Source organism: Sinocyclocheilus rhinocerous, unplaced genomic scaffold (genome assembly GCF_001515625.1).
Source record: "Sinocyclocheilus rhinocerous isolate Xijiao unplaced genomic scaffold, SAMN03320098_v1.1 scaffold1615, whole genome shotgun sequence".
Taxonomy (NCBI): Eukaryota; Metazoa; Chordata; class Actinopteri; order Cypriniformes; family Cyprinidae; genus Sinocyclocheilus; species Sinocyclocheilus rhinocerous.
In genome coordinates, this window is record NW_015645292.1 from 407,063 (window position 1) to 420,447 (window position 13,385).

Here is a 13,385-nt window from a genome sequence, read left to right on the forward strand (position 1 = left end):
TCTCTCTCTCTCTCTCTCTCTCTCTATATATATATATATATATATATATATGGCATTTATATTTTAAATTACAATTGTCTGCTTTATCTGATAACAATCAAATCCTCAGAGATGTTAAAAGCATTGTTTTATTGTATGTAAAATTATAAAATATATATTTTTATTTATATATTCTCTCTCTCTCTCTCTCTCTCTCTCTCTCTATATATATATATATGATTTTTTTTTTACTTACATTTTTCTGATTTATCTAATAACACAATCAAATAATTGTGAAAAGCATTGTGAATGCTGCTCTTTAAGATACCAGATTTCATTAGGCAATCATTTCTCAACTCTGATTGGACAGCTGCTCTCAACGCAACAGCTGATTGGTCAATTAGACCCTATGCTTGAAACCATTATGAGGTCAGAGCTCTTTGTCCTAAAGCATCAGTTAATGTCACTGAGTGAACAATTTTGCTGGACTTAATACTGAATAATTGAAACAAATGACTTTGTATTGCAGTCAGAAGCCTCAGATGCTTTCAGAGTCTGTGAGAGACCCTTCAATCGAATTAAAAATGAGCCGTTTTCACTAATACTTGTTTGTGTATTTTGAGTTTCTGTCTGTATGTATGGTTCCGTCATCTAAAAGGTTGTGTTTTAGTTATATGTTCCCTAAGAAGGCAGCTGCCAATAGCAGCAAGTCAGTGCACTATTTTTTAGCACAGATTTCCGCTCTCTCTCTCTCTTTTCTTATCTACTCTGCTCGTTTTTTAATAGGAAGTCCTCGTGTCTTTTTGATCTCTCTCTCTTTTGTCATCGCTCACTTTCTTTCTTAAACCGGAGACGCCTACTAAAGTGGATCTTTGTGAGGGAATGAGAGATTATTTCACACTCTTTCATGGGCAGAATGAGAGCGTGTGAGGTCAAAACACAAGGACGTGTGTGGAGCGCTGTGCTTTCTGACTCTGTAATGTGTGTTTTGGCTTGATTCTGTGTGTCTCATCTGTATTGTTCTGTATCTCTCCAGGTGCTTGTCCTGTGTGAACGGCTCGGTCCCGTGTCACTGGTGTGAATACAGACACTTGTCAAGTCAGTGCACTATTTTTTTTTGGCACAGATTTCTGCTTTCTCTCTTTTTTCTTATCTACTCTGCTCGTGTTTTAATGGGAAATCCTCATCTCTTTTTGACCTCTCTCTCTCTCTTTTGTCATCGCTCACTTTCTTTCTTAAACCGGAGACGCCTACTAAAGTGGATCTTTGTGAGGGAATGAGAGATTATTTCACACTCTTTCATGGGCAGAATGAGAGCGTGTGAGGTCAAAACACAAGGACGTGTGTGGAGCGCTGTGCTTTCTGACTCTGTAATGTGTGTTTTGGCTTGATTCTGTGTGTCTCATCTGTATTGTTCTGTATCTCTCCAGGTGCTTGTCCTGTGTGAACGGCTCGTTCCCGTGTCACTGGTGTAAATACAGACACTTGTGCACACAGAACGCCAACGACTGCTCCTTCCAGGAGGGACGCGTGAACATGTCAGAGGTAAGAAACACAGCCAGAAATTACTACACACTGCTGTTTTTGAAAGAAGTCTCTTCTGCTCACAAAGACATTTATTTGATCAAAAATACAGTAAAAATTTTGAAATATTTTTAAAATGTAAAATAACTGTTTCTATGTGAATATCTGTTAAACTGTAATTTATTTCTGTGATCTGCAGCTGAATTTTCAGCATCATTCCTCCAGTCTTCAGTGTCACATGATCTTCAGAAATCATTCTAATATGCTGATTTGCTGCTCAAGAAACATTTCTGATTATTATCAATGTTGAAAACAGTTGTGCTGCACAATATTTTTGTGGAAACCGTGATGCATTTAATTTTTTAGGGTTCACAGATGAATAGAAAGTTCAAAAGAACAGCATTTATTTGAGCATTAGAAATGTCTTTACTGGCACTTTTGATCAATGTGTCCTTGATGAATACAAATATTAATTTCGTTCAAAAAATCTGTAGAGCACCTTTAAAGATAGGTGTTACAGTATGTAGCACATGCTGTGATGACGAGCCAATCAACCACTTTTAGTGCAATTTAGCACCATTTTTTTTAGAGTGTAGTGTAACTGATTATTAAACTTTAATAATTATTATAAATATTTATATTACTCTCATCCAGCATTTTTTTTTCTGCAAAGAGACTCAAATTTTCTTATGAAAATGTAAAAGCAGTTTATTTTAGTATCAATGATATACTATTATAGTTTTTTTAATATTTTGAATCAGTTTTTTATTTTATTTTTTTATTTTCAATTAAAGTTTTAGTAATTTTGTGGTCTGTCATTTATAGTTTTTTTAATATACATAAGTCTATATAGATTTTATTAGTGTTTATCTCAGTTTTAGTTGTTTTTCAATACTTATTTTATTTTTATGTTAAGCTGAATTAAAATGAGAAATGTTGCCTTGGCAGCTATAGCTGAAAGTTTTTTTTTTTTGTTTTTTTTAATGTTTTACTATATTTCATTTAACGTTAATTTTATTTCAAGTAACGAAAATGTAAAAAAAAAATTTTTTTAATGGTTTTAGTTAACTATAATAACCCAAATGTCCAGTTTACTGTAAAACATGCTGTGCTATGTAAATGTCAAACTGAATTTAATTTCCTCTCAATTCATCCAATCCGATCTGATGGATAAAATCAAGTCCCCGCCCGTTTTCTCCTCATTTAATATCCAGTTTCAGTGCATCACATTGCAAGTGTCACACATCACACAGTGCCAGTGTAATGGGCTGCAAACTGCATTTGACATTGGGTTTAAACATCGAATATGTTCTGATTGGCTGTCATTGATTTGTTCTCGCTTTCACTGAGTTGTCACTGGAAACCTGATGCATCATCACGGCCGGTTCGGACGCTAAGCGGTGTGTTTATCTCTCTCGTGTGATCGCTCACGCTTCCTCCTCCTCCGCCCTCAGATTTTCACTCATGAGAAACTCGATCTGTTGTACTGTTGCGAGCGAGAGGAGTGAGATAAGACGAGAGAGTCCGGTCATCGCCGCTCGCTCATTGGCTGAGTGCGAGTCCGCTGGGAATCTCCCATAATTCTGTGTTTTAAAAGCCTGTAGGAGAGCAGATGAAACGCGCTGGTTTCCTCTAATAGACTCCAGATATGTGCGAGGGAGAAAGTGTGAGCCGAGCGAGGGAAGTGGGAAGGTTCTGGCACTAACGTGGGAGATTACATTATAGATGTGACGCCATGTGTTTCACCAGAGCTCTGGCTGAGAGAGAGAGAGAGAGACAGAAGCAGGGAAGAGGTGGAAAATAAAGCGCGGGCCGCGGGAAGGAAAGGCGTTGGCGGAAGGAAGGTTCCTCAGCCAATCAGACAGTGTGGTTTTATGCTTCTAATAAACTACGTTTGAGTCAGAGTTCATGCATGTTTGCCAGAATAAGTATTTTCCTGAAATCTGTTTGCTATTTGCCAATGAAGCATAAATTACTGGCTTTGAAATTATTTAAAAGATAAAAAATATTTTTTTTTCCCCCGTAAGATATTTTACCACAGTTTTAATAACACTAGGCAGAGGTTTTATTAAAAAAAAATTTTATGAATGTTTTTAAAATGATCTCACCAGGAAGAAATGAAAATGGGAAATGAAACGTTTTACATGTTTAGTCATGGGGAAATTTGAAAATGATGATTTCTAGGCTTTGATGTCATGGAAATGTCATGCAAACATTCATTTTTTACTATAGCTCAGCTCTAAAATATTTAATTTGGCTAGAAATCAGTGTTTATGAGTGCAAATTGTTTTAAATAATTTATAAGAAATCCCAGTGTAAGTTAATTCCATGCAATCTACTGTAATATAAAGAATTATTTGTGATTTACACTGCCATTCAAAAGTCTCTTCTGCTTATCAAAGCTGCATTAATTTGATCAAAATACAGTAAAAATAGTGAAATATTATTACAATTTCAAACAGCTGTTTTCTATGTGAATATCTGTTAAACTGTAATTTATTTATGTGATCAAAGCTGTATTTTCAGCATCATTACTCCAGTCTTCTGTGTCACATGATCTTCAGAAATCATTCTAAGATGCTGATTTGCTGCTCAAGAAACATTTCTGATTATTATCAATGTTGAAAACAGTTGTGCTGCTTTTATTTATGTAGAAACCATGATGCATTTTATTTTTCAGAATCTTTTTTTATTGAATAAGTATAAAATAACAGCATTTATTAAGCATATTTTCAAAATCTTTTGTAACATTATAAATGTCTTTACTGTCACTTTTGATCAATTTAATGCATCCTTGATCAATACAAGTATTAATTTCTTTAAAAAAAACTTAAATAGTTTACTCCGAATGCACAGCCACTTTTGTTTTTAATGTAAATCATGTTGACGTCTGTACTTAAGTTACTGGTGATTTTATGTACCTGCCAAATTCGGCGCTTAATTTTGCACATGCATTAGTCTTTTCTGCACCTCTGAAGGTCTATGCTGAGCGTTTGTTCACCATTCGAGTATAAAAGCAAGAATATATCAGTGATGGTGTCTGTTAGAGGCTCTGAGATGGAAAAGATTAGAATAAGTGCGGCAGAAAGAGTCTGCGCTTCATTTCTAACACACGATTTGCTTTTACGCTGCCGGTTCTTTCGCTTTTCCTGTCACGACGCGCTGATATTCCTCGTGTAGGATTCCTCCTTATCTTCCTGACTCTGTTTTTGAGAGCCGCAGAACAACCAGACGACGAGTGACAGCCGGTTCAAGTCGATCAGACTGAAGTGAGGGAGTTTTATCACATGCGTGCAGTGAAACACGCCAGTCGTCATGACTACGGCACTAATTACAGCGCCTGCATTCCAGAGAGACCTTGAAAACGGGTCACATGGCCTTTAGCATCACCTCTGACCCCATTACCCACAATTCTCTGCTCCAGCATGCCGATATTCAAGCATGTCTGTCGTTTTCAGCTTTTTTTCCCTCTCTGCTCTGTTCCTTTCTTCTCAGTTCATATCTGCCACCCTGTTGTATCTTTCCCCTCTCTTTCTCTCTCTCTGCATCTATGTAATATTCATCGCTGGGATGCATTGGGCAGCTGAAGCGCAGATCTAATCCACTTTGAATAATTAAACCAGAGGAGGAGAAGAGAAATGACTTTATCAGAGTGATTACTTCCTCTCCTGTCTTCTCTCTCTCTTTCTCTTCCTTTGTTCTTGGTCGACACCTTCTTACCAGCATGCATTCTCTCACACGTTCACATTTATATGCATCACTGGTTATTTTTAGCGTGTCTGCTCCGTACGCTGGTGCGCTGCCTACCTAGACTGTATTTTTAGGCCTCATTGGTGTCCTGATGCAGAGCCTGGCCCAAAAGATAGGCAGCAGCTCTGTGCTGTCTTGTAAGATAACTCGTTTCTGTTGAATTCTATAGCGGGGTCTCATTGTATCCTTCACTGAAAGGCAATCCCAGAATGCATTGCGGTGAGTCCTAAATCATGCGAATGATCGCGTTTATGAGGTGTGAAACACAAGTAACACCACGATTACTGGATTTGAAGTTGGAAACGTTAATTAGTGAATCATGACTCATGGAAAATAGTTGGAATCAGTATAATTCTAGTATTATTTATGAATATTTTGAATTAGCTTTATTATTTTCAATTTTATTTTTAATTTTCGTAATTTTAGTTTGTGAATTTGTCATTTAATATTTCTATTTAGCTTTAATTTATTTTTTATTTCAGTTTTAGTTTTAGAACTTATTTTATTTCAGTTACTTGCCAAGGCAACATTTCTAATTTTTTAAGTTTTTTTTTTTTTTTAATATTTATATTTTATTATTTATATACTATTACATTATTTATTAATGTTTTGAATTACCTTTTATGTTTATTTTTTCAATTTTAATTTATTTGCTTTTTGGTAATTTTGTTTTGTGAACTTGTCATTTTTATTTTTTATTATTTTTAAAAATATTTCTATTAAGCTTTAATTGATCATTTCAGTTTTATTTTTATTATAACTTATTTTATTTCCGTTAATTGCTAAGGCAACATTTCACATTTTTAAGTTTTTCATGTAATATTTACATTTGATTATTTATTTACTTATTCATTTTTTGAATTACCTTTTATTTTTATATTTTCATTTTTAATTTGTTTACTTTTTGATAATTTTGTTTTGTGAATTTGTCTTTTTTTAATATATTTCTATTAAGCTTTAATTTATTATTTCAGTTTTAGTTTTATTATAACTTATTTTATTTCCGTTAACTGCCAAGGCAACATTTCTAATTTTAGTTGAAGTTTTCATGTCATATTTCTATTATATTTTAGATTTATTTCAATTACCAAAAATGATTTTAATAGTTTTAGTTAACATTAACAACACTGACTGATATTGATAAAATAAATCAAAAAGTTGTAATTGTACATTTTGACTGTGCAATTAATTTATTCAAATATTGTTTATTGTTGATGAAGAATAACCATACATTTTACAGTAACTATCACTCATTTTATTGAATTATGAGACGACAGGCCTGTGCGACACAACTGCATTTATTAATTCATTTTCTGTGCCACTGCAAGTATAAAATACTCAAAACATCAATTACACACTTAATGCTCACCCTTTGCTCTTCATTTTGTTGAATTAGCACTATAAAGCTTCTTGTCTTTGTCAGTTATTGAAGAAGAGAGAACTAAATACAGAGTTTCCCATTGCATCCCTTTATTTTTTCACTGAGCAAACTCACATTTCCAAACTTGTAGGCTGGAAGTTCCCAAAGGAGCATGAAGGCAGCAAAAAATCATCCAAGATAGCAGACAGAGCCTAGAGAAATACTTCATTTAATATGAAAAAGTAATTCAGTTGCACCCAATAATTGTGTGTGCTGTGTATTTATGCTTTAATTATCAAGTTTTTTTTAGCATAGCAACATGTTAATTTGCTAGTAGAGTCTTGTGTTCTTTATATCAGTTGCTTTTGAGGCTCTACTTCAGTTAGGATGCAGTATTTGAAGACGCTCCCTCTGTAGACAGCACCGGCGGCTCACTAGGGAACAGATCCTCGTCTGATGAGGTCTGACATCTAAACGACGTTTGCTTTCCATTCAATTTAACACGGAAATATTTAAATGAGGCCATTTAATTTAAGTAAATTGAATTTAAACATTTAAATTAGTTCAGCACACTGACTTGAGGATGATCGGTGGCTTTCTGATGGGCTTCTTGAAGCCGTATCACGGCTCGTTTTCCATTCATTGCACAAAGCTGTGTTGAAAGTGGATTTTATGGTGCTTGTGCTCCGGGCCGCTGCTTACCGGAACAAATATTAATGTTTCATGGTGGGAGATATGATATTTTTGGAGCAGGTATGGCATAGTTAAAGTAAAACCAATAGTCTTTGAGCTGCTTTTGCTGCAGTGTTAATAATTGTTTTTGTGCACACAAAACCATTCAAAAGTTTGAGCTCACCAAAGCTGCATTTATTTGATCAAAAAATAGTAAATATAGTACATATTAATATTAAATACAGTGAAAATTGTGAAATATTATTACGAATTAAAATAGGTATTTTCTATGTGAATATCTGTTAAACTGTAATTTATTTCTGTGATGCGCAGCTGAATTTTCAGCATCATTATTATAAATGTCTTCACTGTCACTTTTGATCGAGTTAATGCATCCTTGATGAATATAAGTATTAAGTTTCTTCTTAAAGCAATCCTACTGACCCCAAACTTTTGAATGGTACTGTATGCCCTTCTATGAAGGATTGTTTTATTATTTTCTTTGACTAAAGGATCATGATGAACGTGGTATAGCCATCGTTGTTTGGCCACACAAAGCTCAAGGTTTGCTTCTGCAGAAGCCCTTCAAAAATATTCAGGCTTTCTAAAAATCCTGGTGGAACGTTTTGAACACTTATTCAGCAAACATCCTTCCTCACTGCTCGTTTACGTCTGTAAGGTTGCTGTGGTTTACAGGCGCGTGGGCGGCTGACCGGACGCTGCTGTGGTCACTCTTTACGCTAAATAAGCAAAAGACAGGAAGCCAGCGCTGTTACCAAAAATACTGTCAGTTTACGGATGAAATCAGAATAACATCAGGAGAATTTCCTTTGGTTTGAGGAGGGATGGCTGTCTAGACACCTGGAGGAATCCAGTGATTGCTGCTCTTGGTTTTATTCTCTTGATCCCTCGACACCACATTAACAGCTGATTTCACTGCTTCATTTAGCATGAGATCTTATTCTTTCTCAGACTGGAATAACTACTTCCTCCTCTCTCTCTCTCTCTCTCTCTTTCAGTTCTCTGAACATTTTCCCATCAGTAACACTGTTTTAATGGTGTTTATACATGAACGGTTTCATAAGAGCTTTTCTGTGGCTGTGGAGTGTCGACTTCACGTCTTCTGTCCTCCTGTTTTTCCATCTTTACTGCTTGTTGACTAACTTTAAATGATTTTTAGTAATATTTATAAATCCAATCCAGAGATTATATGGCAGCATATTTTTAAATATTTATATGAATAAATGATATATACAATTTATATAAATAATTAATTTGACAAAAAGAAATCCATAAAAATATGTAAATTTTAATATATAAATTAATTGTTTATAAATGTATAAATTAAGTCAGTAGGATTTTTTTAAGCAATTGCTAAATTACTGCTTTCAATCAGCAAGGATGCATTAAAACAAAAGTGACAGTAAAGACATTTTTAATGTTCTTCTATTTGAAATAAATGCTGTTCTTTTAAACTTTCCATTCATCTGTGAATCCTGAAAAATAAAATATATCACAGTTTCCACAAAAATATTGAACTGCACAACTGTTTTCAACATTGATAATTATCAGAAATGGTTCTTGAGCATCTTTGGTGAGACTTCTTTGAGAATCGTTAAAAAGTATTTTGAACATCCAGTCATGGTTTGAGGCCTTGACTGATTTGACTCATGTTTTGTTCCTCAAGTGTGCACACGCTCACACACACACACACACACACACACACTCACACGCTCACACACACACACACACACACACGCACTCACGCATACACACACACACACTCACGATACACACACACACACACACACGCACTCACTCACACACGCACACACTCACTCGCACAAACACACACACTCACTCACACCCACGTGCACACACACACTCACACGCACACACACACAGAGCAGTGAGGTATTCTGGGATATTCTCCAGATAATGTCAGCGTCCAGCTCGTTTCTCCTGCAGGTCTTTGCGTGACATTGCTCCATATGTTCCCCATCAGGCTTGTTTAAGCAAACGTCAAACATGTCAGCTGGTCTGGACGACTGATCGCTCGATGTCCTTCCTGTGTTTTGTTGTTTCAGTAAGAATTATGTCCCTTTCCAGAAGTGTTTGAGTCAGCTGATGATAACAGATGTTCGTCTTTCTTTCACAGGACTGTCCTCAGATTCTGCCGTCGACTCAGATCTTCATCCCCGTCGGCGTCCCGAAGCCCATCACGCTGTCGGCACACAACCTTCCACAGCCTCAGTCCGGTCAGAGGAACTACGAGTGCATCTTCCACATCCAGGGCGAGATGCAGAGCGTGACGGCGCTGCGCTTCAACAGCTCCAGCATCCAGTGCCAGAAAACCACCGTGAGTTACACACATCATCTCACTGGAGCAATCACAAGATCAACACAAGCAGCTGTTTATCGAGACAGAAACATACTAAAGTCTTTCACTCTTCAGGTTTGTTCCTGAAAAAAAAAATCCTGGAAAGTTTCAAAAATTTCTGGAATATTTCTGAAATTTACTGGAAATTTTCCACCTTTTTGCAACCCTATCTGTGAATCCTGAAAAATGAAATGTATCAGTTTCCACAGAAATATTCAGCAGCACGACTGTTTTCAACATTGATAATAATCAGAAATGTTTGTTGAGCAGCAAATCAGCATCTTAGAATGATTTCTGAAAGATCACGTGACACTTATGGAAGTCCATTTCTGCCACATTAGAAAAAAAATCATGCTTTGGTAAATCATAATTATGAGATATAAAGTCAAAATTATGCCACAAAAAGATGCAGCTATTAGAAGAAATTTTTTTTGTCTCAGTCTCAGTTTTGACTTTTTATGTCATCATTTTGACTTTTATCTCATAATTACGATTTAGTGTCTCATAATTTTGCTTTTTTTTTTAAATATCATAATTAGGACTTTTAATCTCATAAATATGATTTACTAAAGCATGTTTTTTTTTCTCTCTTATGTGGCAGAAATAATCTTCCGCAGAAGACTGCAGTAATGATGCTGAAAATTCAGCTTTGCATCACAAGAATAAATTACATTTTCAAATATATTCACATAGAAAACAGCTATTTTGAATTGTAATAATATTTCACAATATTTTTTGCTTTAACGTGTTTTTTTTTTAATCAAATAAATGCAGCTTTGGTGAGCATGAAAGACTTCTCTCAAAAACATACAAAAAAAAAAATCTTACGTTTATGCATTAGGCTCTTTTGAAAGACTGTATAATGTTCCCTATAGCGCCTCTTGTGGCAGTGCTGATAATGCAGATGTTAATTGTAGTCCAACACATTTCAGATGTCATGTGGCAACAACACATGAAATTGATCTTGCATATGCGTTTGCGTTCATGCACTTGCATAAAGTAACTCACAGTGATGAATTAAAATGATATAATCTTCACTTTCATATCATTGATTCAGCATGTTAAATAAGAAAGCAGTTAAACAGTGTTATTTTCAGATGAAATCACGTTAAGTTAGATTGAATCCCACCATCTAAATCACATGATGATATCAGAGTCACACATGTACATACACACACTCCAGTGCACGTGACGCTCCTGATAACGCATGCTGATCAATGCAATGATAATCTATGATTAATCCACCGTCCTCAGCATGTGCATGTGTGTGATATGGGTTATTCATCCAGAGTGCATAGATTATAGTGAACTTGTGTTATTCCTACACACTGTTGCAAACATACTTAACCAGCGCATTGATCTAATAAGAAGAGTGGCAGATGAGAACAGTATGTATATCCAAACACACACACAGTGTCTTATTGTTTTGTTGAAGCAGCACAGATGGTGGAGGATTCGTCCTGCTGTCCGTTAGTTGAAAGCAGAAACTTATTTGGCAGAGTTTGAGCATTATAAACAGTTTGTGTCTGTGTAGATGGGCGTGTGTTTTTGGACTCGAGCTCTTCTCGTTGTCTCGGTTTGGCTGTGTGTTTCTCTCTGGACGATTGGGTTGTATTGTGTTCTTGTGGTTTCCATCTGAAGGCTCTTCTTGCACTCTAGTGGTCAGAACCGACCCAAAAACTGCATCAGCAAGCATCACACATAAACACACTCCTCCCTCGTGGCGTCTGAAGCGCTGGGATCGTGAGCTGGCGCTCGGATGCATGGGAAAACCACAGCTGGTATTCCTCTAACTGGATAAAAAAAGCAAAGCAGGAAGTGAGAGGGGCTCATGGGAAATGTGGTTTGAAGGGCTGTCAAGCTAGATGATGACAAATATGTTTCTGAGCTGAGTATATATACACTATTGTGTATCTCTTCCGCTCATTTATTTGATCAAACATGCTGGAAAAATCATGAAAAAATATAACAATTTAAAATAGCTGTTTTCTATGTGAATATATAGTAAATTATAATTTATTCCTGTGATCAAAGCTGTATTTTCAGCATCATTACTCCAGTCTTCAGTGTCACATGATCTTCAGAAATCATTCTAATATGCTGATTTGCTGCTCAAGAAACATTTCTGATTATTATCAATATTGAAAACAGTTGTGCTGCACAATATTTTTCTGGAAACAGTGATACATTTTATTTTTCAGGATTCAAAAGTTCAAAAGAATAGCATTTATTAAATAGATAATATTACAAAAGTCCTTATTGTCTCTTTTGATAAATTTAATGCAACCTTGCTGAATAAAACTGGTAATAATAATTATAATAGTACTACTAATAATAGTAGTACGGAATAATTTATCCATAAAATTATTAATAAAAATATTAATATATAATCTCTGGATCGATTTATAAATATTATTTTTTTTAAATGAAACAAGTTAACAGTATCTTTCTGTGGCTGCATTACACATGCTTGGTTATCACATTGCTGCATTTGTCCCTGAAGGCACGTCTGACGTACAATATCAGCACAATATTCATCTTCCTTTATGAAGCTCTTTCAGTCTGTCAGAAAACAGGCTGGGAGGAGAATAGAAATGAATAGAGCGGCTCTCATACAGCTGATGACGGCAGCGGCAGGTCTGTGTGTGTGTATGTGTGTGTGTGTGTGTGTGTGTGTGTTGTGAGAGAGTGTGAAGTGCAGCAGAGTTCTGATGAGAACCAATTAGAGGAGACACCGATAAAAAAAGATGATTAATTACAGTGTGAGAGCGACACAGCAGTAATAGATACTACGGTAAAGAAAAATGAAGCAAGAGAGAATGAGGGGAGAGAGACACTGTAGCCGGGGGCCGTTCAGGAACAGCAGAGGCTTTTAGAAACTCACTGCACCTGATCCAGTGTGTGTGTGTGTGTGTGTGTCGGGACAGCAGATATAGAACTGCTTTAAATCATTAATCACTTAGGAGAAATAAAGTTTACAATTGAATGTGGAGGGACTTGAGAGTAATATTATTTTAATGATAGTTATTGTATGAAGATGAGTCAGAATGATGCATTATTCTCTCAATAGTTTAAGTGGAAAACAAGTTTAAGTGGAAAACAAAAAGCCATAATTTTACCACAGTTAAGCTCACAACAGCGTTATCCGAGTATTTAATTTATTGAATTGTTCTACACTTGGTTGCTTTTTATGTGTATATATATATATATATAAAATTTGAATGAACAACAAATAAATTAGTCTGAATTAGGTTAGTTTGATATGAGCACACGCTCTTATTTTAATATTTATTTGCTTTGGGAGAATTGAGACATTTGCCCACAGGGGTCCATGTTACAACATCCCTGGAGCAGCAAGGGTCCCGCTTCAGGACACAATAGCCAGGGTCAGAGGAAGGACAAGATCATTAAACCATCAGCTGAATCACTAAATCAACATCCTTCAGCGTCCCACATGAGACTCCAACCGCCAAACATATGATTACTGCTGTGATTGTGTGGAGATCAGATCAACAAGACAAAAGAAAGAAACTATGACTTGGCTTATTATAGCTTTGAAAGGTTCACTACTTTGTATTTTTATTTCTTTTTTGGAGTTTGCTTTTTAAGTTCAATCTCATTTTATTTAATTTAAATGGTTCATAAACTTCATTATAAACTTCATTATAAGTTTTAGTTTTACAGCACAGGATGTAGTATATATCAGATACATCTTGTTTA

At 35.5% G+C, this 13,385-nt stretch overlaps 1 protein-coding gene across 1 annotated transcript in view; it reads left to right on the plus strand.

Annotated features, from left to right (window-relative positions):
- The window catches only part of LOC107705867 (plexin-A1-like), a 117,023-nt gene that overhangs the window by 68,710 nt on the left and 34,928 nt on the right, over positions 1-13,385 (plus strand). The window contains exons 8-9 of the mRNA XM_016509373.1: positions 1,410-1,524; positions 9,444-9,644. Coding sequence (XP_016364859.1) covers positions 1,410-1,524; positions 9,444-9,644 — 316 coding nt within the window. The remainder of the gene's footprint in view (positions 1-1,409; positions 1,525-9,443; positions 9,645-13,385) is intronic.